Genomic DNA, 26,850 nt, shown 5'->3' with positions numbered 1-26,850 from the left:
ACAAGTCTCCTCTTCCTCCTATGTTAGGATTCTCCAGAGAATCAGAATCAATGGGGTGTGTGTGTGTGTGTGTGTGTGTGTGTGTGTGTGTGTGTGTGTGTGTGTGTGTGTGTGTGTGTGTGTGTGTGTGTGTGTGTGTGTGTGTGTGTGTGTGTGTGTAAATAAAATTGGCTCATGTGGTCCAAAATTCGCTGAGTGTGCCAGCAGGTTGGAGATCCAGGAGAGCCCATATTCCAGTGTTAGGATTCTCCAGAGAATCAGAATCAATGGGGTGTGTGTGTGTGTGTGTGTGTGTGTGTGTGTGTGTGTGTGTGTGTGTGTGAATCAGAATCAATGGGGTGTGTGTGTGTGTGTGTGTGTGTGTGTGTGTGTGTGTGTGTGTGTGTGTAAATAAAATTGGCTCATGTGGTCCAAAATTTGGAGATCCAGGAGAGCCCATATTCCAGTGTTAGGATTCTCCAGAGAATCAGAATCAATGGGTGTGTGTGTGTGTGTGTGTGTGTGTGTGTGTGTGTGTGTGTGTGTGTGTGTGTGTGTGTGTGTGTGTGTGTGTGTGTGTGTGTGTGTGTGTGTGTGTGTGTGTGTGTGTGTGTGTGTGTAAATAAAATTGGCTCATGTGGTCCAAAATTCGCTGAGTGTGCCAGCAGGTTGGAGATCCAGGAGAGCCCATATTCCAGTTCCGCCCAAAGGCTGTTTGCGGTAGAACCTGAAAGAGCTAATGTTGTGGGTGAAGTTGGTAGACAGTCTGCTAGAGTATTCTTTGTTGCCTGGGAAGGCCAGTCTGTTTTATTCCAGCATTCAACTGATTAGAACAGGCCTGTCCACATTATGGAGAGTAATCTACTTTACTCACACAGCCCACTAATTTAAATGTTAATTGCATCCAAAAAACACCCTAACAGAATAACATCTGACCAAATGTTTGTGGCCCAGACAAGCTGGCACACAAAATTAATCATCACATCGTCCAGTATTGCAGCTTCTCTCTCATACTCATTGATTGCAGAACCTAATGAAACCAGCAGGCAAAGCAGAGATGTGGATTGCAGAATTCCAATCCCATCATCACAAAGCATCTCTAGAAGGCCAGGTTTGAAGCAGAAAGACAATCTAATAAATGATGCAACTTTCCTGAATTATTTTTAAAATTCCTAGGATATTTGACTTAAAATTTTGAGACGGATAATACTTGTTGAGGAAATTTTGTGTTAAATTGTAGACAATTGGTCACTTAAAGGAGTGAATTATGTCATCAGTTGGTTTTACCCATTGACCTTGTAATAGCTGTTGACTGACCTTATCTTGCTGTAATGAACTCAGTAAAAGTCTCAGGAAGAGTTTCTTAAAATTAAGAACACAGTTAAGAGTATTCTTCATGAACATTTATTTTACAAGTTTCAATAAATAAATTAATGGGACCCCACTCCAGTACTCTTGCCTGGAAAATCCCATGGACGGCGGAGCCTGGTAGGCTGCAGCCTATGGGGTTGCTAAGAGTCGGACACGGCAGAGCAACTTCCCTTTTGCTTTTCATTTTCATGCATTGGAGAAGGAAATGGCAACCCACTCCAGTGTTCCTGCCTGGAGAATCCCAGGGACGGGGGAGCCTGGTGGGCTGCCGTCTATGGCGTCGCACAGAGTCGGACACGACTGAAGCGACTTAGCAGCAGCAGCAGCAGCAGTGACTTTAACAAAACGCAACACAGAATCCACATTTGCCTCAAATGGAGCAGTGACCTGGATAAGACCCCAGCAGAGCACAGGGGAAACCAGCCAGTGGAGTCCTAGAGCCAATTAAAGAGGCAAGGATGCCTCCATTTACATTCATGGTTGAGCTATCTTTGTTGCCCAAATGACCTGGGAGCACATCAGTTCATGCCCTTCACTATTAAATCTGTATAAGATAGCTAAGTTAAGGAGAATGTGTGCATCTAGGTGTACTGTTTAAGATTAACAGGATATTGATGTGGTTTCAATAGGTGGTTCCTATTGGTGTGAATTAGAGAATCTGATAAATATATTGAATAGAGGTAGAAAAAATTGGTCTAAGATATTTTCCCTCTGCAACTTAAGATTTGAATGAGAGCAGAAAACAGACTGCCTTCAGATACATCATTGTGGCTTATTTAAAATGGCCATGGAAGATTCTCCCTTGGTGAGAGTCAGTCCAAGGAGTCATTATGTGTACAGAACAATACTAAATACTGACCTCAGCAACCCAAGAGAAATACGCTTTTAGATTCATGCAGACATTTCCACATAATAGTTGGACACATGAATCTTATTCATATAGAAGTATAAAGTTGTTGGGAAAATCCACAGGTTTTCCTTCTTGGTCTGTTTACAATTAATTATATACATTTAAATTTTCTATCATCAGACCCACAGCTGAGAAGCTTGTTCTGTCAAGGTGCAGTCTAATGTGAACATAAGCAGGAACTTTTATGTCTTAAGGCTGATTCATGTGAATGTATGGCAAAAACCACCACAATATTGTAAAGTAATTAGCCTCCAATTAAATGTTTTTTAAAAAGTCATGTGAGGAAAAAAAAAAAGAAGTTACGTATAAGAAGGTCTGGCCTGTGTGTGGGAGTCCACGTGGGCGCTGGTGCAGCCAGGAACCGCGTGGGTTGCCATGGTGGAGCTGCAGCAGCTCTGGGTGCAGGAGGCAGTGGACTCCACGGTGAAGTGTCTGGAGAGGGAAAATATCCAGAAGGTGCAGAGCCTCATGTTCTGGTGCAGCGCCGGCTGTTGCGAAGACAGCCAGGCGTCCGTGTAGCAAGTGCACCAGTGCATTGAGCACTGCCATGCATCTCTGGCTCAAGCCCAGGCCCTGGTGACCAGCGAGTTGGAGAAGTTCCAGGACCGCCTGGCCCGGAGCACTCTATGTATTGCAGTGACAAAGTCAGAGATTCAATAGATGTGAGGAGTAAGGAGCTGCAGGTGGAGCGGCGGCTGGAGACCTGCGTGACCAAGTGAACTTCATCCCAACCTTGACCAGGAAGATGAAGGAGTCTCTCTCAGCCATTGGGAAATAGCTGTCTGCTAGTGGCCATCCAGGGGTGAGGGCAGGAATCGATTTAAAAAGAGGAATGGGGATTTGGGTCTTTTAAGGAAAGTTGATGAATGAGGAAATTAAGGATGGCAGCAAGTCTAAGGCCTGTGTTTCTTTGCTCTGAACGCTGGTTCCTTTGTGTTTCAATCCTAGAAAGTGAAATGGAAAAAAACGGTGCTAAAATTTGGGTCACTGATAGCTCAGGAGGTTTTTTGTGAGCCTGAATTTCATGTGGCAAGTGCTTCTCTTGGCAACAGGGAGGCTCCCTTGTACCAAATCAGGGCCCTTCAAGGTACCAGATTCTCTTACTGCATAGATACCAAGAGGCTGGCAGGTTCATCTAACCTGCTTATGGTCTAGTGGAGTATAAGAAGAGGTGTTTCTATTTGTTGCCCACCTGCTGTTTACCAGAAGGATCACGACACCTTTTCCCACAAATTAATAAAACTCATGCAGTCACTAATTTAGAAAGGGACAGGGGGCTTCTAGGGATTTTGTTTTGCTTGGTTTTGTTTTATAGACAAGGGCATGACTTTAAAAGATGTAAAGTTGGGAGAGGAAGTTTGGATAAAAACTTTGAAAGGGTCCCTGCAGATAGTCATTTCTGACCAAGATGTGGCTGTGTATTTCTTAATATTTTCACACTGCATCTTTCAGCCTGGAGACCCTGCAAAAATATAAGAAGTGGTATCACATTGGTAAGGGAAGCAAGTGTTCCCTTTCATTGGCAGCCACGGTGAGTCCTGGGGCAGCCTGCAGCAAAGTCAGGCAAGTGACAATGCAGTCCTACAGTGACACTCACCCTTGAAGGGAAACGGGATTTTGACGGTGTTATATGCTCATATTCAGGAATGAACAGTGAAAGAGGAACTGTTGGCTGCTTAATTAAGAAGGTTGTGAAGTACAGGCTTTGGAAAAATCTGGTTTTCATGAAACAGAATGAAAGCCAAAACCCAGTGTTGCTTACTTTGCCCCGAAATAACAGAGCTTTACTGAGACACTTCCCTGGCAACAAGAAAGTCAAGGGAGGAAAAGTAAACAATTTAGGGGTGAGCTTTAGCTCCTTTAGAGCGATAAAGGGACTGCCCTCCGTTACCAAATACCACTTTTACCAGGGCCTTTGCTACATGCATCATTCTTGCCCAGTTCTGGCACCTTATTTTGATAAGGACCTTATCTTTTTACCGACTTATTACTTAATAATATTGTCTGTTTTCTGTTTCAAGACTGTGATATATTTTCCTAGTGGTTTGGTTTTAAAAATAAATAAGACTTAATTTTCTTCCAAAAAAAAAAAAGAAGAAGAAAGTCTAGTTGGAGTCCTGAAACCAAGCTCGGTGGCTGCAATATCATCAGAAGGAGCTATCTCGGGTAAGTAGAAAGTCTCATTACTATGATTTTACCTGTATGAGCTGGATTGTAGAGGAATGTTCCAAGTGGTAAGCCTTAGTTGCTAGTGCTAGAGTAATCCAGTGTCCAATAACAGTTGGTGTCTTCCTGTCTTCAGATGTCTTGTTCACACACTACGAAGCTTCAGTCCTGGGATGACTTTTCACTTATCGTTGGTCACAGTAGTTGGAGTAATCATTCATTTGTTCATTCATTCATTCATGGAATATTTTTTAAAAATTGAGTCAACATTGGTTTATAGCATAAGTTTCATGTGTTCAGCACTGTAATTCTACTTTTATATACACTGCAGTGTGCTCACCACCAAAAGTCTAGTTTTGATCCACCATACAGTTGATCGCTTTTACCCTTTTCACCCTTACCCTCTGATAACCACCAGCTTGTTCTTTGTATCTGTTTTTACACTTGATCTTAGCCAAAAGGCCGAGAAGCGATTGTATCTGTTTTTATTCTTGTTTTTTTATATTTCGTGTATGAATAAAATTGTATTTTGTTTTTCTCCATCTGACTTATTTCACTTGGTGTAATACCCTTAAAGTCCATTCTGTCACAGATGACAAGATTTCATCTTTTTATGACTGAATAATATTTCCATTGTATATATACACCACATCTTTATCCTTTATCCACATCTTTATATACAGCACATCCTTGTGTTGATGGGTACTTCAGTTGTTTCCTCATCTTGCTTATTGTATATGCTGTGGCAATGAACATAGGGTGCATTTTATCTTTTCAAAATTATATTTCCATATTCTTTGGATAAGTCCTCAGAAGCAGAAGAACTGGATCATGTGGTAATTCTAATAATATACTGAGGAATTGCCATATTGTTTTCCATAGTGGCTGCACCAACTTACTTTCCCATGAACAATATATGATTCTTTCTTTCCTACATTCTCTCCAACACATTTCTTTTTCTTTTTGACTGCACCTCACGTGCAGAACTTCCCTGACCAGAGATCAAACCTGCACTCCTTGCAGTGGAAGCAAAGAGTCTTAAGCATCTATTTTTCTGCCAATACCATGCTGTTTTGATTACTAGCCTTCTAGTAAAATCTGACATCAGCGATTGTGACACCTGCATCTTTGTTCTTTTTTCTCAGGACTGCTTTGGCTATCTGGATCTTTTGTGGTTTCATACAGATTTTAGGATTTTTTTAATTCTACCTCTGTGAAAAATATTGGGATTTTGATAGGGATTGCATTGAATCTGTAGATTTCCTTAGGTAATATGGACGTTTTAACAATGTTACTTCTTCCAAGCAATAAGCATGACATATTTTTCCATTTCTTTGTGTCTTCAATTTCTTTCAACAGTATCTTATAGTTTTCAGTTTTTTACTCCTTCGTTAAATTTATTCCTAGGGATATTTTATTTTATTTTTTTGTTGTGATTGTAAATGAAATTGCTTTCTTAATGTGTCTTTTTCCTGGTTCATTGTTACTGTACAAAAATGCAACAGGTTTTTACATATTAATTTGTACCTTGCAACTTTACTGTATTTTTAAAAAATGCTTTATTTATTTACTTATGGCTGCGCTGGGTCTCTACTGCTGCACATAGCCTTTGTCTAGTTGTGGCGAGTGGGGGTTGCTCTCTATTGTGGTATGTGGGCTTTGCAGTGTGGTGGCTTCCCTTGTTGCAGATCAGGGTCTCTAGAGCTAGCAGGCTTCAGTAGTTGCGGCGTATGGGCTTAGTTGCCCCTCGGCATGTGGAGTCTTCCCAGACCAGGGATTGAACCTGTGTCCCTTGCATTGGCAGGTGGATTCTTAACCACTGGACTACCAGGGAAGGCCTTGTATTTGTTTATATTTTTTAGTAGGTTTTTTCGTGTGTAATGGAGTCTTCAGTGTTTTCTATATACAAAATCATGGTATCAGCAAATAGTGAAAGTTTTACTTGTTTCTTTTCAAGTTGAGTGCCTTTTCCCTCTTTTCCTTGCCTAATTGCCCTGGCTAGGACTTCCAATGCCATGTTAAAAAGAATGGTGAGAGTAGGCCCTTGTCTTATTCCTGATCTTAGAGGGATAATTCTCAGTTTTTCACCATTGAATATGATATTTGATATGATTTTAGTTTTCTTAAGTTTACTGAATAACTTCTTGTGTCCTAACACATGGTCTATTCTTGAGAATGTTCCATGTGCACTTGAGAAGAATGTATTCTGCAGCTTTTGGATGGAATGTTTTATATATAGTTTTAGGTCTGTTTGGTTCCATGTTTCACTTAAGGCCAATGTTTCCCTGTTGATATTCTGTCTGAAGTATCTATCCATTGATGTAAGTGACGTGTATAAGTCCCTTACAATTACTGTGTTGCTGTCAATTTCCCCTTTCCTGCCTTTAAACAATTATATTATTAATTGTTTCATATTTTTTGGTGTTTCCATGTTATGTGCCTATATATTAATACATGTTGTGCCTTTTTGATAAATCATGCCTTTGATCATTATATTTGCCTCTCGTTAACCTTGTATGGTTTGAAGTCTATTTTGTCTGAGGTGAGTACGGCCACACTTTTTATTTTGGCTGCCATTTGCTTGGAGTATGCCATTCTTTCACATTGAGCCTACATTTATCTCTAGAGCTGAGTTTCTTGGGAGCACCATATAATGGGATCTTGTTTTTCAATCCGTCTAGCCACCCTGTCTTTTGGTTGGTGAATTTAATTCACCTAAAATTTAGGATAATTACTGATATATGAAGACTGATGACTGCCATTTTATCTTTTGTTTTTTTGGTTGCTTTATATTTCTGTTGTTTCTTCTCCCTTGTGTTTCTGTTTCCAACTCTCTCAAAGATTCCATATGCCATTGGTGTGGCAGAGACCACTGAATGTTCCCTATGTTTTGGATTCCTTTCCAATAGTAGAAGGCTTCGCTCTTTATAGGACCACTGAAATGAAAGACTCTAGGTCCCAGCCTTTTTTTTTCAGTGAATATCTTCATCATTTTCCTAATCATATCTTTTTTTTGAAACAGAAAATACATAGGAGCACAAAGACTGACACACTGGGTGTTATTTTTTTAATTGCCTAAAATAATTACATGTATATATAACGATAAAAAGAATTGAAGAAAGCCTCCAAAATTAGATTTTGAGAAAATTTTAAAGATCAAACCAGGTCATGATTTATGTCAGGCTGGAGGCCTCTGAGGATCCTGTGTAGCATCCTGTGAGTGAGGCTAACAACCTGGAAGATGACTTTCTCGGGGCTGAAGGATGTCAGCTTCAGGGACAAATCATGGAAGTAGGAAAGCCCCTGCGCTGGGAGAGTGCCTTGTGGGGAGGGGAATGTAGCGGGCAGTGGCTGAGGGGGTGGTGTGGATGGCTTGCAGAGCGGAGGAGGCCCTGTATCTGGCAGCGATGGAGGTCTGTTGAGAGTAACAGGCCCCTGGTCAGCACCTGGAGAGTAGCCAGGGCTCTTTGGGCCACTTTTTCTTGGAGAGGCAGCAGCAGGGGGTGACGCTGGACCCCATGTCTGTGTAGGGACAATAGGTGGGCCTCTGGGACAGGGGGCAACCACATCCCCAGCCCCACATCCAGATGGCGGTTCACATGTCAGGTTCAGCAGACAAGCAGGAGACAGTGCCGGAGGATCTGTCTTCCACGTGGGGTAGGTGACTTGTGCTGTGACTTCATTTACCCACATAAATGTGGGTAGAGGCCTGTTCTTTGACCCCACCTGACTTCTAGACATCTACAGGAGGGGAGAGAAAACCTCGGTGAGTTCTCCATCAGTGGGCAATGGAGGGATCCACCCCTCACTTGGCAAGGAACCCCATGGTCCCTGGGCTTCGATGAACTAACCCCATGCCCCGTGGGAGTACAGCTTTTAAGAAGCTTTTCCAGGAACAAGAAAGGTCTCCTAAACTGTCCAAAGTTTATTTTTAGGTTTGATCAGAGCTTCAGTCCAATGTATCCAAGTCCACTCCTGGTCTAAATAAGTGACACCCTTGTTTGCCAAAGGCTGTTTCCTATGCATTTGTGAGTTCTATTTCTTTTAGGAGGTATGAAGTGACCATCCTTCCTGGTCACTGAAAGCCCTTACCTTCTAGGTTGGAGTAGGTTTCAAGATCTGAGCAGCTATTCAGCTGTTAGACGCTGGGTGAAAAAGGTGGGTCCAATTGAGGGGCAATGAGAAGACTTTGGGCCTGGGACTAGAATGCTACGTGGGTTCGAAGGCCATGTTCAGTGGGCTTGAGGGGAGGAGGACTTCAAAGGAAAGAACCAGGAGGAAGAGTTGCTGAAGTCTGGTCATCCCCTCCCTGCCCCACGGCCATCTCCTTTTATTCTCTGGCACCTGGCGTTTATGACATCAAGGTCTTCAGTCAGTCATAGCGCTCACCCTGTGCTGTCACGTGGACCCTCCAAGGCAATTTGTGGAGGAAAGCACCTTTGCTACCAGTGTAAATATGTACCTCTCTGTTTTTGCTGGTTAATGTGCCTGGGCAAGGGCAATTGTTTTAGTCCTGTGAACTTATAATTTCTGGGAAATTTAGTTTTGAGGAGCAGTCTTTATTTTTAAGGGTGAATTTATTTCTGCAATCTTTAAAAATATGAACATTTTGTAAATATGTTTTTTTGAAAAAAAAAAGAAAAAGAAAAGAAAACTAGATCTATGCAAGGGAATTGCTAACAACAGGATTTAAGTGTATGCTGAAAGGACTGAGAATTAGCAGAATAGTTTGGTGACAAAAAAGGAACCTCTACTAATGTAGTCATTTAAAAAGACTGTATTAGGGTTGTCCAGAGAAATGGAGCCAACAACATGTGTGTATGTGTGTGTGTATGTGTAGAGAGAGAGTGTGTGTTATTATAAGGAATTGGCTTACATTATTATGAAAGCTGAGAAGTCCAGACTCAGGAGAGCTGCTACTGAAGTTCCAGTCTAAGTTGGAGGCCAAAGGCACAAGAAGACTGACATTACAGGCTGAAGACAGTCATGAGAGCTTTTTTTTTTTTCCTTCAGGTCTTCAATGGATTGGATGAGGCCTACTTTCCACTAAGTTATAGAATGGAATATAATGGAAACATATTTAACTAATGAAACCAGTATAAGAAATATAGGAAGTTTGAACCATGAGAAATTTAATTTTGGTCTTAGACAAACCAAAATATTGTGTTAACATGTTTTTAAATGATAAATTAGTGAAGACTGAATCATATCAGATTTTCTTTCTTTTTTTTTTTTTAGCAGATTTTCTTTTAAATTAATTTCTTATTATTTCATAATAGTTACAAAGGCTATTAGGTAAATATACTTTTTTTCCTCCCTAGATTACTGGTTTATTATAGGATATAAGCCAGGAACAGCCAGATGGAAGAGACTCACACGGTAACATCCATGCCCTGTCTGAATGACCAACGTGCCAGCATTTCCATGTGTCCACCAGCCCGGAAACTCCCAAGTATACTTTCCAATGTTCATAAATAGAAATACTTTAGTAACATTTCTTTCCTTTTTCTTATTTAGACAATTTTGGCTTCATCCAACCTAAATGTTCATAGAGTATATATATAACATCCGAATGCATTTTTTGATAAGTAAATCCTTCACATATTCAGGAGAGGGAAAAGAGATAAAGTGTGACAGGAAAAAATAAGAGGGAATTGACTTTAGATAGATAGCTAATTATTCTTCTCTGTAAGGAAAGAGGAAAAATTTAGACATGCACATACACAAAAAAGAGTGTCTGATTCTGACATAATTTGGTCCTTGAAATTTTTTTCCCTCCTTCATGGGGCATGTGGGATCTTCGTTTCCTGACGAGGGATCAAACCCATGCCCCCGATATTGGGAACTCAGCATCTTAACCACTGGACTGCCAGGAAGTCCCTGGTCCTTGAAAATTAAATTAGCCAAAAGATATTTGAAGCCAGCACTTAATAATTCCTGATGTATGGAAAGGAAGGAAGCGATGCGTCCTGCTTGAAAAAAAATGATGTGTTGCTCCAGCAAACAAGCCACCATGGGGAACAGGTCTAGTTCTCAGGGAGCTGAGGCTGCAGAGAAAGTTTGGGTCCAAGGGTGAGCCACGCCCAGCTGAGTAGGGAGTAGATCTGTGAGAAATTTCTAGCCTGGCATCCACTATGCTAACATGAACTAACCCTGCCAGGGGAGGACACACCCCCTTGTCTATAGGCTTGTATCCTAGAGAAAACAGATGCTGCTTTGTGGAGCCATGCAGGGGAGCTGGCACAAGTTGGCAACTCGGGGAAAGGCAAGGGCAGGTGTCAGGGACACCTCTAGGTTGGGATCTCAGGTGCTATGGCAGAGGGGTCCGGAGGAGGGGTGAGGTGTGTGTATGGCTTTGCTGGAAAGAGTTGAGGTTACTAGGTAGAATCTGGGCTGGGATAGGGTGGGAAGCACTTTACACAATAATAAGGTTGCTAGGAGCCCCCAGTCTTCTACGGCCCTTTCTCTCTGAAGCTCCCTCCATAGACTCCTCCCTCCAGCACCTTCTGACAGGTGAGCTTCAAATCCTTCACACCTTTTTAGCTACCTAGCTCCTGGCCAGCCCCTACCTGTTCAAACCATTGTGCCCTTGCTACAAACAACCCTGATTCTGGGAATCCTGCCGAGTGTGCTGACTTCTCCATGGCCTTGTGGACCACTGGGGAAGGTGGAGAAATCCTCTCTGCCTGAGGGCAAATCAGAGCTTCACATAGGATGTAGGTGTCAGAATCTTGAAAGCTCCTTGATGTTCTAGGTAGTGTAACTTGATGTTTCTCAGGGGTGACAGTCCCTGTCCATTCTAATGAAAGTGAAGCAATTATCAATCTTGAAAGAAGGAAAGAGGAATCTCCAGACTGGCCAAGAGGCCCACACCAAGGCAGGCTTACCCTGAGCTCAGAAACTATCAGCTTTGAAGCCTCCCTCTTGCAGTGTTCCTGGAAAAGTGTTCCCATGGTGTGTGAGTTTGTTGTCGCAGTAACAAATGACCACAAATTTAGCTGCTTGGAACAAGAGCCATTTACTATCTCACAGAGCCTGAGACTGCCAAGTGTTGCTTGTTCCTCTGCTTAGGGTCTCACAAGACTGCCATCAAGGTTTTTGTCTATCCTTGGCTCTTACCTGGAGACTCTGAGGAAAATCCACTTCTAGGCTCATTCATTTTGTTGACAGAGTTGACTTCCTTCTCACGGTCTTCACTCGGTCCTGCCGTCATCAAGCCAGCGATGGCAGTAGAATCCTTCTCATACTTAGTTTGTCTTCTACTTCTTCTGTTCTATCTCTCTGACCCCAGTGAGAAAAAGTTCTCTATGTTTCAGAAAGCCCAAGTGATTCGGTTGGGGCACCCAGGTGATACAGGATAGTATGCCCTAGATTTAGGTCCATCATTTTAATTACATCTGCAAAGTTCCCTTGGCCAGATAATAAAACATATTCATATTCAGGTTCCAAAGACTAGGGCAAGGACATCTTTAGGGGGCCTTTTCACTGACTACACATGGTCATGTGTTTGTAAAATTTGTAAGAGTGATTTTTTTTGGTGTCTTTGTAGAAGGTCCAGCATTCTCCGTTTTCCTGTTAATCTAAGACAGCGTTTTTGAAGCTGTCATTCTTTAATCATTGTTGCTTCCTTTATAAAATGAGTTTCAGGAATGGCAATGAGCATTTTCTTAAAAGATTATGGGGGAACTCAGTTGCATAGAAAATATCAGAGACCATGGCACACAACCACTGACATTTCATGAAACTGTTAGTATTCATTCACACACAAGCACATGCATTCACACAAACACACACACACAAGCGTATCTGAACTAGATAAAGATGTAAAGTATACTTAAAAAAATTTTATTTTTACTGATTTATTTTTGACTGCACTAGGTCTTCGTTGCTGTGGGCTTTCTCTAGTTGTGGTGACCGGGGGCTACTCTTCATTGCAGTGCATGGGCTTCTCATTGCTGTGACTTCTCTTGGTGCAGGGCACAAGCTCAGTAGCTGTGGCTTGCAGGTTTAGTTGCCCTGCAGCATATGGGATCTTCCAGGACCAAGGATTGAAACTGTGTCCCCTGAATTGGCAGGCGGTTTCTTAACCACTGGACCAGGAAAGCCCCTAAAGTATACTTTTTAGTATACTTTTAAAATGTTAAAATTTGAAAAGGTAATTAAGAAACAAAAGAACCTAGGAAAGTCCCTGTGGTCCAGTGGTTAGGGCTCTGTGCTTTCATTGCTAGGCAGGAGTTCAATCCTTGGTCTGGGGATTAAGATCCCATAAGACCCACGGGTACTACCAAGAAAAAAAAAAGTTTCTAGAATTCATTGGAGCCTCCAGGTAGGTCTATTCTTGGTCCTGGGAAGATTTCTGGAGCATCTTGAATGACAGAGGGCTAGCACAGGTGGTTTATAGAAGCCCAGTGGCCGATGGTTCCCTTTGAATCAGTGGGTGGAGCCCTCCGTCCTCAGGATGGAAGACTGAGGACGCTCCTGTGTTGTCTCTATTTTCTCCCCTGTAGCTATGTCAAAGAGTCGATTTGGACACGGGAAGAAAACTCAAGATACATTTTTCTGGATAAACGAGGTAACTGGAGAAATCACCTACCCCCAGAAGACAGACGCAGCCGCAACGTCGCCAGCTCCTCTCCAGAAGCCGGAAGAGGGACCCAGATCTCAGCGCGGGGCCGTGCAGGGTGCTCCTCCCAGCACCCAGGACGCGGCCAGCACACTTGCGCAGAACGCCTCCCCTCCACCCGCTCCTAAAGCTGCCCTGAAAGACGTTGGCTCCCGAAACTCCTTCCCAGCTCCGCCGCCCTATCTCCCGGCCAAAGATGGAGCCCCGAGCCCTTTGCCGTTCTCTGCAGTTCCTGTCACCATCTCACCGCCAGGAGGCGCTCTGCCACCGTTCAGCCCCCTTGGGCCAGCCCTTCTGCCGCAAGCCTCTGCCTTCCCTCCCAGCCCTTCTGCCCCCTGGGGCTTCACCTGCAAGCTGAAAAACATCCTTTCTGGGAATAACCGATTTTCCTTTTGAGCCTGAGCAAATACGCCTGACCACGCCCTCTAAGCACCTTGCTGAACCATTGTCGCCTGGCACCAGTACGCCCAGACCGGCCTGCCTCCCCTAGAGGCACTCAGGACCCTTGGCAGAGTTCTTACAAGAATATGCCCGGTGCTTTCAAACCCCATATAAATTTAACTTAGATTTTGACACATATTTTTTTTTTTAAGAACTCCCTTTACCTCTCAAGACATCTTGGTATTTTTAACTCTTTGGGATTCAAGAATTTGGTTGTGCTGTCAGCAGCAGAGTAATATGCCTAGTTCCCAGCCAGAGCCTGAAGGATCCCGGCCTTGGCTGAGATAGGAACAAGCAGGGCTGAGTGGGACTCGGAGGCCTGGTGTCTTTGGGCACAATCTAGGGCCACCCTGGCTTCAGGGCTGCATTGAGGACCAGCCTGGGCTCTGATCAGGAAGGGGTTAGAACTGGATCTGGATGGGGGGTGGAGGGCAGCCTGGGGCCAGGGATACTTTGGGCAGAGAGCCTCCCTAGTTGGAATAGGGGCTGGGCAATGCTCTGGTGGGACAGTGGGCAGCCTCTTGGCCCTCCCAGAAGTGGAGTGACTCCTGCCTCCTGATGTGATCATGCTGGGCAGGAGGTGGCAAGTGGAGGTTCTGAATCACCTTATCCCAGCCTGAGGACTCCAGGAAACCCCGGTTCTCTGGGCTGGAGAATAAAGGCCTGGAACCCAGCCTTGATCTCTGGCCAATGTCCCTCTGACACTGCCAGAACCCCACCTCTCTTGCCCTCAGTTTCCCTCCCTGCGTGACGTCTGCAGGTCTGCTCAACTGCACAGTCTGTGACTGTGTCCCCAGAAGCCAGGACTGGGTGAGGCCCCCAGGACACGGAGGGCCTGGAGGTCAGGCCTCACGTAGGGTCAGCTGGTGCCAAGGGCATGGCCGAGCGTGGCAGAGGGCAGGGGCCATGAGCTCCACAGGGTTGGGAGAGGGGATGACCAGTGTACGCTCTCCAGGGTCCCTGATGGATGGCCTTGACAAAGATCTCATTGTCATGGTTAGAGGTGCTGGCTTCTCAGGCAGAGTTGTTGTGGCCAGGCCCCTAGTCCTGACTTTGCAGGAGCTCCTTAGCCTCACTCTATCTAGCCCCCAAGAGTCCCAGTAAGTGTCCCAGGGATGCCCAGAGAAGTTCAAGCTCAGCCTGGGGCAGGGACCAGGGCTCCATCTACACCAGCAGAGTCCCCAGGGGAACAGTAACTGTTACACATCCTGTGGACAAACCACCCAGAGCCCTTGGAGCATAGCATGGCTTGGTCTTCTGCCTCATGACCTGGCAGGGCCTCTTCTGCTGACCGCGTTCATGTGACAAAAGCTTGACAGAAATTTCCTGTCCAGGTTGGCCTGACTGTCCATAGGGTCTCTAATCTGGAAAGTTAGCCAGCAATGAGTGTAACACTTATCCTCACACCTCTCCAAGCAAGTGGCTAACTGCAAGGGCTCTGCAGTTAACAAGACCACATACTTCACCCAAGGTCTGCACTATAGGCTAGTGTGTGTGCATGCACGTGCACACACACGTACGTTAGGGGACATGAAATGGGGGAAGGAAAAATAGAGATCTGTGGGTGGAGCAGTTCACAGGTGGTCCAGTGGTTAGGACTCCACACTTCCACAGCGGGGGGTACAGGTTCGATCCCTGGTCAGGAAACTAAGATTCAGCAACATGATAAAAAAAAAAAAAATCTGTGGGTGGTTCTCAAGTCAGAGTGGAGTGACGATCACACAGCTGTGAAGGCAGGGGCTTCTAGTTTCTATTTCCTTGTTACAGTGATCTGCATTTCTACTGATGGCTTTTCTTAAATCCTTAATTCCATAGAGGAGGACCTCTATGACCTCCTTTTTCATCTCGGGGTCTCTGAGATCAGAGAGGTCTCTTTCATCATTTGTTCTTTCAGGGAAATTCTCTTGTTCTTTTAATCAGTTTGGTTCTTAATTTCTTCCTTTTCCTTACTTCTTGTCTCTCTGAATTTAGGAGCAACAGTTATCTACTCTGGTCTTGAAGGGCTGTTTTTATGTGGGCCTGTCTGTGCGTAGCCTGCATGAGTCTAATATTTTTGGTGTGAGCGCTGTTTTTTAGCATGTCTGCGGGTCGCATCTTTCCTCAGTGTGTGCTAGCCTTTATCCCCCGGATAGGAGGTGTGGTTGTGGTTGGTGGTACAATGACCGGAGCCTGCCCTGGGTGTAGAGTGGGGCCTCCTTTTTGCTCTGTGATTGTCACGGCCCTGTTTGGGAGCAGGATCTGCCTCTTACTTGTTAGGATAGAAGCCTCCAGGTCTGGTTCTAAGCTGTGGTGTGAGGGAGGTGGGGCTGGGAGTCAGTGAGTGAGTCAGACTGTTTGCAACCCCATGGACTGTAGCCCACCAGGCTCCTCCATCCATGGAATTTCCCAGGCAAGAATACTGGAGTAGATTGCCATTCCCTTCTCCAAGGATCTGTCTTCCTGACCCAGGGATCGAAGCTCCGTCTCCTGCACTGCAGGCAGACTCTTTAACCATCTGAGCCTACTGAGAGAGGAGCTGCAGAATATTGCTCTGCGGGATGTGTCCCCTGGGAAGGGTCTCCACAGTGTCGCCCATCACCCGCTGTGCGCGCTCACAAACTACACTGTTGTTGGCGCTGCCCTCAGCCCTGCCTCCTTCGTGGGACTGCCCGTTCTCACTCATGGGAACGCTGACAGTCGGCCCAGGTGTTTCTCAGGCACTGAGCTTGCAAAGCCGCAGGTGCAGAACCGCTCAAGTCTGGCACCGGACCCGCTGTGGGAGCTGCGGAACAAGCCCAGACCCTGCTCGCCTCTGGGTGCGCGCCCGCAAAGCCCGCTGGTGCTAGTGTGGGACGCGCCCCAGCATGGGAGCACCAGGAATGCACTCAGATGTCCCACAGCCGCGGTGCTGACAAAGCCAAACAGCCCCTGGGAACTGGCTCAGATTTCAGGCCCGCCTCCACGTGTGGGCAGCCTGCCGGCTCGAGTGCTCCCAGAGCTGCTGGCAGCAGAGCGGAGTCCACTGGGAGCACACAGCGTGAGGCTGATGTGGTGGGAACGCGCCCCTCTCTTCGCACGTGTTAACAGTGAAGCTCCTAGGGCGGACTCGGGCTCTGTCCTGTGCACCCCCAATTGTGGCCCAGACCACATTCTAGTGTCAGCAGGCAGCGAGCCCCATCTGTCTGCTGATGCCGGAGTTCCCGCACCTCAACCCCCATGTGCACCAGTAGACGCGTGACTTGGGTTGGGGAGTGCAGCGCGGTGGCCAGGACCGCCTGCTGGTCCGTCTCTCTGTCCTGCCTGCCACAAGCCGGCTGTTCTGCCCTCCTCTAAGCCTCTGAGACTCCTTCGCAGTCCCAGCTGATCTCCCTGCCAGTGAAGAGGCTTCCCAGAGTGAGGGAACCTTTCCTCTTCCACCGCTTCCTCCGAGGGGTGCAAGTCCTGTCCTTGCTTCCCCCTTCGTTCATCCTGCTTGCTCTTTGAGGTGCAGATAAAGTGAGTTCCCAGCGCCACTGTCTACATGGATGGCATGGCGCCTCTCTGTCACACCTTCTGACGCCTTCCTGCTGTTTGTCCTGCTCACCCGGAAACCCTGCCTTGTGCCTGCTGACACCTGGTCTAGGCCAGTGCCTGAGGTAGAGACAGAAAGAAAAACTGACCTCCTCCCAAAAACTGAGGGTGAAATCCAATGGCTCCTCCCGTATGGCCACGCCCTGTGCTAGGCCGGTTTCCCTGGCATGGGCTGCCGTGCTGGACTTTGGGGCAGAGCGATATACAGATCTTGCTTCCAGAACGACACTTGTAGCCACTGGTGGGGCCCCGGGCCGGGTAAAGTCAGCCCTGGCCCCCGCTGACCTGTGTGCACCTTTGTGGCCAGGACTGACACGACTGACCCCAAGGCTGTCCACCCTCACAGGACCAGCGAATGGCTGGACGTGTGGGGGTCCTGCCAACGCCTGGTGCTGACCTGGGGGTGGACGCTCCCAGAGCTGGGGGTGCTCCCGCCCGCGCGGACGCCTCACAGCCCTTGGGTGCCTGGGTTCTAATCCCACCTCTCCTGCCTGCTGCAGACCGAAGGGCCTGGCGCCAAGTCTTCACCCTGCAGTTTCCCCATATGAAACATGTCAGCTTAGAGAAAAAAGTCCCTGAAGTGCTCTGTAACGGGGAAGGGTTTGGAGTGACCAGTAGAACCAGGTGGCAGTAGCTGGGATGTAGCGGGGAAGAGGGTCCCCTGGTGTCAACTCAGGTCTGCTCTGTCTGGCCATTCCAGGGTCAGGCTCACTCAGGGTGAGGAGGAGCACCAGGAACATGCCCTGGGCCTCCCTTCACAGATGGGGAGACTGAGGCCAAGGGTTAGCAGTTTCCAAAGGTGAGCTGGCTCCCGAGGCAGCCATGGTTCCTCTTGCCCAACTGTCCACGCCTCAAGGCCCGCAGCCCTCTCATGACTCAGGGAGGCTGCCTGGAGGAGGAGGATTTGAGGAGAGGAAGACGCAGGGCCTCGGGAGACCCATCCTGTGGACAGTCATGCCTCTGAATGAACACTTCCCTGATGGGACGGCCCGGGCAGAGGGTCACCCCTGGACGAGCTCGGGACTCGGGTCCTTCTGGAGAGCTGAGGATTCAAGGTTAGAGGGGTCTGATCCTGTCCTAGCTTTCTGTGGCGGGAGAGAATTTTCCAGAACTTTGTTAGACTGGGAGAAGTCGTCAAACAGGCATAAACAGGCAACGATTTTTTGGTAAATTCCTTTATGTTGAAATGGTTGTAAACCATTAATGAATAATGAGAAAGCAATGATCTGGTTAACGTATTATTTATTATGTAACAGTTCTGAGACAAAGTGCAATTCAAAACATATTACTGAGGATTCTGTATTAGTTGATCTTAGAAATGGCATAATCCAAACTTATTTTTCCAATTTTTTTTTTTTGTCTTTGGCCATGCAGTTTGCTAGATCTTAGCTCCCCAACCAGGGATCGAACCTGTGCCCTCAGTGGTGAAAGCAGAGTCCTAACCACTGTACCACCACTGAAGTCCCTCCAGTAAATCTTGTGTAACCTCTGAAGAATGTTTCACTCCCATTATTTGGTTCTGGAAAACTTTCACAGGCAGCAACATTTTTACATTAGGAAAAAAAAAAGTACAGTTGTTAGGCACAGGTTAAAAGGGGTTGTATGCACGAACTATACTAAATACAAATCAATACTTATTCACACACACATTTGTACTTTAACCATTCAAATAATCAATTTTAGATAAATTTAAAACATGCTTCTAGAATCAATTTTAACATCTCTTTGCCTTTCTATTTCTATTGCCTTTATTTCTTCAGTGGTAAGAGCCTCAAAAATGGGTGTTACAGACCTGGATTCACCTTGTCCTTTTGAGAAATAAGCAGAAGAGGTTTGGGATCTGGTAAAAAAAATATTATCCTAAGGGAAATATCTGCAGAGGAGCCTGTGTCTACAGAGCTTGGGGCTGGGTTATGGGTTCAGCGAAGTCCACACAACTGTGGACAGGAGGTGACTCAGGTGTTTTAATCTGTGTTCTAATCACTGGAAGACCAGGGTTGAGAGGGGTGACAGATCCTGAGTGGTCTGAATCATTTTAAACTGGACCCTACTTGGTGGTACTCTTTGATAAACAAGGATTTTTCTGGATAGTGTTTGTCCATGAAAACAAATCAATCACCTCATTCAATGATTCAAAAAAAAATTCACTGTCTCTTAGTTACAGGCTACCGACAGAGTATCTTAACGGGTAGGAAAACTTTATTTTTAACAAACTTTGTATTTTGTACTGGGGTAAAGCCGATTAACAATGTTGTGATAGTTTTAGGTGAACGGTGAAGGGACTCAGTCATACATATACATGTACCTATTGAAAACTTTAAATCCTCTGTCATTGGATGTGCTTTCACAAATGGTTGCAGATGGCTTGTGATAATGTCAATATCATATATTCATTCAATGGCTTTTTCCCATCTACTCTGTCTTTAGGCAAAATTTGGTTCATGAATTTGTGCTACCCAGGTCACCTGTTTTGGACTCAGACGGTGCATAATTGGCTGCAAAGTACAGGTATGTGTATTGATACCATGTGATATAACCATAAAGTTGCCTATTGAATTGCTGCATGTGGAAATGAGTTCCAAGACTTCAGAGCTATACTGAATGAGACCTGTTTATACTTACCAGTGTTCACTCATATTAAAAAAAAAAAAAAAGAAAAAAAATATATCTCTTTCACCCGGTAGAATCCTCCATTTTAATACCACTACAAATATGTTCTTTCTATCATCTTTTCTGCCAGTTCTGACAATTAGATAAACACTATCTGGGGGGGGGGGGGTGGGAATAAGAAAGCATTGGCAGGTAAAACCTTTTAAAAACAAGTTTCCTAATAGAAATTAATTTAAAAAGTCTACTTCCAAAGCAGCAATTAGAAACTCTGTTCCTGTAACATGTAAATAATACTGTTATATCAAGTTGTGGATTTTAAATAAGTGTAATAGTTTCTTTTCTCTTTAAAATATAATATAGATTTCTGTGTTACTTAATGGCTTCCCCATTCTTCCAGTTCCAAGGAATACAAAGGTCTCCATCCTGCATGACAGAGTAGAAATGTGAGACACAGAGGTGCATCCCTTGTAGGTAAGGCAGCGACTGTTCTAGAAGTCTCTTACAGCAGTCCACCATCTGTATACTGGAAACGCTGGGCTCCTTGTAAAACTTTCCCAGGGAGAATTTCTTCGTGGAAGCCTGCATCAATTTGTTTTCAATGACCTTCAACCTGTTATGTCAAAAACAAAACATATGATTGCTACAAGCTATAACCAAATAAAACAACATAAAATGTAAGAACCATTTTTTGTATATTGGGCTGTTATTTTCTACTCTCAACACTGAAAATGGTCCCATTTTTGTTTTTTTAAATATTTACTTATTTGACTGCACTGGGTCTCAGGTGCAGCATGTGGGATCTTGTTCCCCAACCAGGGGTCGAACCTGGGCCCCCTGCATTGACGGCACACAGTCTCAGCCAGTGGGCCACCAGGAAATTCCCATTTCTTAAAAAAAATTTTTGGAGTATACTTGATTTACAACATTGTGTTTGCAGTAGCTATAGGGGGCAACTAAACTGAGTTATACATACACTTCTATCTACTCTTTTTTGGATTATTTCCCCATATAGCTTATGACAAAGAGTGTTGAGTATTTTGCTCCACATTAGGTCCTTGTTGATTATATAAATTAGTGTGTATATCTTAATCCTAACCACCTAATTTATCCTCTCTCTTACCTTTCCCCTTTTACCATAACTTTATATTCCAGGTCTGAGTCTGTTTTGTAAATTAGTTTTTTGGTATCAATTTTTAGATTCCACCTGTAAGTGACAGCCTATGATACTTGTCTTTGTCTCTCTGACTTACTTCACTTTCTCTGATCATCTCTAGGTCATCCATGTTGCTGCAGATGGCATTATTTCATTGTCTTTTATGCCTGAGTAATATTCCATTGCTACATGTACTGTGTCTTCTTTACCCATTCCTCTATTGATGGGACATTTTGGTGGCTTCCGTGTTTTGGCTATTGTAGACAGTGCTGCAATGAACGCTGGGGTGCATTCATTCCTTTTCGAAGGACGGTTTTCTCTGGATACATAGGTTTCTTCTGGGTGATTCCAGGAGTGGCATTGCTGCTTCATATGCTAGCTCTAGTTTTACTTTTTAAAGAACCTCCATACTGTTCTCCACAGCGGCTGTTACCAATTTCCATTCCCACCCATGGTGGAGGAGGTTTCCTTTTACTCCACATTTTCTCCAGCATTTATGGTTTGTAGGTTTTTTGATGATGGCCATTCTGACAGGTGCAAGGAGATACCTTGTTGTAGTTTTGAGTTGCTTTTCTCTAGTATTTCACGATGTTCAGCATCTTTTCATGTACTTTTTTTCTTAAACAGTTTGAGATTGGCTTCTTGAAAGTCTGCCCTGTTTTGACATCTCTTTCAACTACCTACTGCAAGGACATTTCTTTTTTTTTTTTTTTTTTTTGCAAGGACATTTCTTGAAGGCAGGTGTCATTTACAGCCCTGCAGGCCTTGTGAATATTAAGTGTCCATCAGCTCTGGTTGGAAGCTGTTGTTATGAGAAGTGGCCACACAAGGCAGCAGCATTTTTTCATGCCCAATTCTGCTTCCCTGGGCAACCAGAGCCCTAGAAGTTGTGTTCCTAGGTTCTAAATTGGAGTGGAAAGTGCCTGAACCAACACGGAAGGGCTTGTGTCCCATTAGTTTTTCCCCTTACCTATCACCCTCCAAACAAATCTTATCCCCAGCAAATCGCTGATGCTGAGGCTGCTGTCATGTAGGTGGAGCGACTCTAAGGAAGGAGCTTGGAAGTGGAAACCCCAGCACCAGGCGACATGGAGACAGGGTGACTTTGCAAAGCTCCTCCAGCACGGAGCCGTCCAGTATTTGTGGGCGACAGGAGGCTTCGTGTGGGTGGAGGAGGGCCAGCCTGGATCTGAAGATTGAGGTCCCACGCACAGAGGACTAGGCCCTCCGGATCCTGGGAAGGGCTTATTTACTTACACATCCTCCCACCTCCCTCAGCCAGGAGACAGTCCACCCTTGGGACCCGTACCTGCTCAGGCCCCTCAGATGTGACACCAGCATAGCCCATCAGGATAGAGGGGTCGAGAATAGGCATTTGTATTTTCTCTTATCATGGAATTCGTATTTTCTACTGGAGTATAGTTTATTTACACTATACAGGATGTGTTTCTTTTCTGTCACACAAGGTGATTCAGTTTCACACACACACACACCTTGTTCTTTTTTGGGTTCTTTTCCCATACAGGTTGTTACTGAGTGCTGAGCAGAGTTCCCCGTGCTGCACAGAAGGTGTGTGTTAACGATCTGTTTTATATGTATACTAACGTACGTTAACTCCAGCCTCGGCCCCACCCTTCTGAATACCTGAATACTTTTAAATATTTGACTAGGTTAGAATGGTAAGACAGGAAGAGAGAGGGCTAAGAGTACTCACTCTTCTTTTCTCTTCGTGTTCTCTCTTGCCTGTTGGGCTTTGGTGAGAATAAACCACTGGAGGTTTGCTGGATCACAAAGGATTGGGATGTTAAAATGCCCGAGTTCATGCAAGCTTGGGGCATATCTGTCACTGTAATAAAGTATACATAAAAGAAAAATCAGCCATCTCTCCATCCCCTGTTCCATCCCTGAAGGAATGGTTTTATTAGTCTGATTAATGGAAAAGGAATTCATTAAGAAAATCCACTTTAAAGATACAGCACCCCAAAGAGACACATTTTATCAGGATGACCATATCCTTCCTGTGACCTTCCTCATCTGTAAGATGGGGAGGTTCTGAGAGCTAAAGAGAGAGAATGCATTGAAGTTCCAAGCACAGTGCCTGAAATGCACACTGCTGACTTCACACTAGTTTAATCCTATAGAGTTTTCCACAGGACTGATTTGCCCTGGAAGTGGCCATGTATTTCCAGAATGTTTGAGAAACTCAATCTTTCTAATCCTCTCATGTTGACTTTTCTCATGTGTAAAAAGTGTTGCCAATGGAGGCAGTAACATTTCTTTCTTTAACTTCTAAGAATCACACACGGAAATACAAAACAATTTCATGCAATACATTTACAACTGGTGTGAGTAAATGAATCAAAGTAATTGTTTTAGATACAAACCTGTTAAGGATCATTTGTAAACCACGCAGACTTCGAGGGTGAAAAGGTATTCGACTTTTCAAGAGTCTATTATAGAACACGTCAAGAAGAGAGTAATATTCTTCAAGTGTCAACACTGGCTGTAATTCTTCAATATAAACAACTTGGATGCCACCGAGAAGATAGCTTATTTGGTCCTCCAAATGTGTCAGTCTCCTCTGCAGGTCAAAATAACTTGGTAATCTTTCAAAAAGCTACAGTATTTAAAAAAGGAAAAGGAAGGAATATTTAGTTTTGTTACTTTAAGAGTCCAAATTTAGGACTCCAATCAATGGTATGAGAAATTCTAACAGGAAAATTTTTTTCCTCTAGGGAAAGTTCAAGTAAGTGATAAGAAAAAGACTATGGAATGCTGGAAATATTAATATTCAAAACAAACCACTGTAAATCTTAGGGACTTTTAGATAGGAACTGAAGGGATTGCAAAAGAAAAGAAATATGTTTCAAATAAAAATAAATCCTAAGTACTAATATGCAAATATTCAAGTAGAAATCTTAGTTTAGACAAATTAAATGGTATAATGAAGGTATAATGAAATAAATTCTATGTATTGCAACTCCAAGTCTGTTTCTTCAGAATTTACTTTAGTTCAACTAAATTCACTTATGAAGGATCTGTAAGTGAATTAAAGCACCAAAATGGGCCCTTGGAGTGTAGAGATTAAAAGTTTGTGTCCCTGTTTGCCAGGGGCTCATGGTCAGGGTTCAGGGAAACAAAACAGGAATCAGAATTCAGCATAACAAATGCCACATTAGGGTGAAGGGACGGGAGAGTCAAGCAAAGGTTCCTAAGGACATCTGATGTGACCAATAAAAGATAAAGAGGATTTAGAGAAGGTTAGATGTGTTGCTAATTACTGGAGAAATGCAAATCCTCACTATTACAATGAGGTATCACCTCACACCGGCCAGAATGGCCACCATCAGAAAGTCTACAAATAACAAGTGCTGGAGAGGGTGTGCAGAAAAGGGAACCCTCCTACACTGTTGGTGGGAATGTAACTTGGTGCATGCAGCCATTATGGAAAACATCATGGAAATTCCTTCAAAAACTATAAAAAAGATACATGTACCCCAGTGTTCATAGCAGCAGTACTTATGACAGACAAGATATAGAAACAACCTAAATGTCTATATTGACAGATGAATGAATAAAGAAGATATGGTGTGTATATATATATATATATATATATATATATATATATATATACACAGTGGGATATTATTTGGCCACAGTAAAGAATGAAATAATGCCATTGGCAGCAACAAGGATGGAGCTAGAGATGATTATGCTAAGTGAAGTAAGTCAGACAAATACCATATGGTATCACTTATATGTGGGATCAATAATATGATGGAAATAAACTTATTTATGAAGCAGAAACAGACTCTCAGACATAGAAGATAAACAAGAGTTTGTCTAAGGAAAAGGAGGTAAGGGAGGATACATTAGCAGTTTGGGGTTAGTATGATAAACTGCTACATAAAATATCAACAAAGTCCTGTTTGGCACAGGGAACTATATTCAGTATCCTGTAATAAACCATAATGAGAAAGAATATGAAAAAGAATACATATATGTATATATAACTGAACCACTTTCCTGTATGCCAGAAACTAACACAATATTGTAAATCAACTGTATTTCAATTAAAAAAAAAAAAGAGCAGAGAAGGTCAGTTGCATGTGGGAAAGTTTCAGGAGAAGAAAAAAGCATGTGCAAACTCAGAAGCATCACGAGGATCCCCTCTGCTACACTTCCATAGCCACCAACACCTCTGCTCCCCCAAACTCCTGACCCCTGGCCACCACTGATCTGTTCTTTAATTTTATTGTTTGAAGAATGTTATATAAATGGCATCATATAGCATGTAATCTTGTGAGATTGACTTTTTTCATATCGCACAATGCCCCTGAGATCCACCCAAGATCTTGACTGTATCAGCAGTTCATTCCTTATTGCTGATTGACGTTCTGTTGCATGGATGTGCTGCAGTTTGTGTTTGCTATCATAAACATTTATGTACAGTTTTTGTGTGAACATACCTTTTCATTTCTCTAGTATAAATGCCTAAGAGGAAGAGGGCAGCTGCCAAACCACATGGTAAGCATGTGTTTATTAGTATTGTAAGAAACTGCCGGACTCGTTTCCAGAGTGCCTGTGCCCTTTCACATGCTCAACAGGAATGGACGAGGGACCCGGTTTCTCTGCATCCTTGCCAGCATGTGGCGGTCATTATTTTTCATTTTGGCCAGTCTGACAGGTGAGCAGTGGTATCTCATTGTAGTTTTAATGTGCATTTCTCTATGGTTTTTTATGAGCTTATTTGTCATCTGTATGTCTTCTTCTGTGACATGTGTGTTCATGTCTTCGGCCCATTTTCTAACTGAACTGTTGTTTTTTTTTAATCTATTGAGTTTTGAGAGTTCTTTATATATTTAGATACAAAAGGTTAGGGTTGGACTTTGTCAGATAGGTGGTTTGTAAATATCTTCTATCAGATATTTGATATGAACAGATATGTCACAGAAGACATATGGATGGCAAATACATACATGAAAAGGTGCTCACTGCCATTCATCATTAGAGAAATATAAAAACCCACAATGAAATAAAACCACACACCTCTTAGAATGGCTAAAAATAAAAAGATGACCATAGCAGGGACTTCCCTGGTGGTCCAGTTGCTGGGACTCCATGCTTCTAATGTAGGGGGCATGGGTTCGATCCCTGGTCAGAGAACTAAGATCCTACGTGTCACGCAGTGAGATTTAAATAAATAAATAAATAAATAAAAAGGTCACCAAAGGAAGTATTGGCAGTTACCTGAAAAGTTAAAATACCCTAACACATCTGGCCATTCCACTTTCAGGTATCTATCCAATAGAAAAGGAAGTATATGTTCATTTAAACTTTGTAGGTAAATGTTTATAGCAGCTTTATTTTTAAGTGATCAAAAGCTGACATAACCCAATATCCATCAATAAGTGAATGGAAAAACAAACTGGTATATATCCACAGGACAGAATACTTTGGGGAAATAAAAAAATCAATTCTTGATACATGCAATAGCATGAATGAATTTCAAAATAATTATGCCGACTGAAAGAAATCAGATCCTTCCCAACATACTGTGATTCTACTCAGATACAAGGCTAGAAATATAAACTAATCTACAGTGACAGAAGCAGACCAGCGGCTGCCTTGGGAGGGGGTGGTGGGATGGACAAGAGGGTTTACACAGGGACATGCACATAATTTTGTGGGTAATGGATGTGTTCACTCTCTTGATTATAGTAATGGTTTCACAGGTATTTACTTACGTCATATCTCATCAAACTATACCCACCAAATATGCACAGTCTATTGTGTCAATTATACACAGTACATCCATTAAAAGGAAAACCAAAAAACCCAATAGAATGCAGGCCTTTAGGCTGTGCTTTAGAAAAGACTGTAAAATTTTCCAAATAAAAATGGACTTAAAAATCAGTCATCTAAGAATTTAAACTACTAAATATAAAGCATCTGCTCTGCAAACAGCTGAAACTATGATTCAAAGTTTTTTTTTAGTTTGTTGACATATTAGTTTTCTGAAACAAAAGTATGTGGAAGACAAATCTT

General features: G+C 43.7%; 2 protein-coding genes and 1 pseudogene across 7 annotated transcripts in view; 2 read left to right on the top strand and 1 right to left on the bottom strand.

Annotated features, from left to right (window-relative positions):
* Nucleotides 1-2,635: 2,635 nt before the first annotated feature.
* Nucleotides 2,636-3,038, top strand: LOC122683299 (annotated as a pseudogene).
* A 1,360-nt stretch (nucleotides 3,039-4,398) lies between these two features.
* C24H3orf86 (chromosome 24 C3orf86 homolog) lies at nucleotides 4,399-13,620 on the top strand. Of its 2 annotated transcripts, XM_043887012.1 has the most exons (3): nucleotides 8,840-8,876; nucleotides 9,748-9,878; nucleotides 12,934-13,620. In XM_043887012.1, the coding sequence occupies exons 2-3, from the start codon at nucleotides 9,788-9,790 to the stop codon at nucleotides 13,443-13,445; spliced, it is 603 nt and encodes a 200-aa protein (XP_043742947.1). In that variant the 5' UTR covers nucleotides 8,840-8,876; nucleotides 9,748-9,787; the 3' UTR covers nucleotides 13,446-13,620. The 2 variants fall into 2 exon arrangements, with proteins under 2 accessions (XP_043742948.1, XP_043742947.1); XM_043887013.1 differs by lacking the exons at nucleotides 8,840-8,876; nucleotides 9,748-9,878 and adding an exon at nucleotides 4,399-4,426 and having other exon boundaries at nucleotides 12,934-13,466.
* A 4,644-nt stretch (nucleotides 13,621-18,264) lies between these two features.
* Nucleotides 18,265-26,850, bottom strand: part of TCAIM (T cell activation inhibitor, mitochondrial) — a 36,873-nt gene continuing 28,287 nt past the window's right edge. For all 5 annotated transcript variants that reach the window (XM_043886516.1, XM_043886515.1, XM_043886512.1 and 2 more), the window contains exons 9-11: nucleotides 23,187-23,419; nucleotides 22,517-22,648; nucleotides 18,265-20,259 (exon numbers count right to left, since the gene is read on the bottom strand). In XM_043886516.1, the coding sequence (XP_043742451.1) occupies nucleotides 20,019-20,259; nucleotides 22,517-22,648; nucleotides 23,187-23,419 (606 nt within the window). In that variant the 3' untranslated portion in view covers nucleotides 18,265-20,018. The remainder of the gene's footprint in view (nucleotides 20,260-22,516; nucleotides 22,649-23,186; nucleotides 23,420-26,850) is intronic.

The sequence above is a fragment of the Cervus elaphus genome, chromosome 24 (genome assembly GCF_910594005.1).
Source record: "Cervus elaphus chromosome 24, mCerEla1.1, whole genome shotgun sequence".
Lineage (NCBI taxonomy): Eukaryota > Metazoa > Chordata > Mammalia > Artiodactyla > Cervidae > Cervus > Cervus elaphus.
This window is presented reverse-complemented; position numbering and strand designations above follow the sequence as displayed.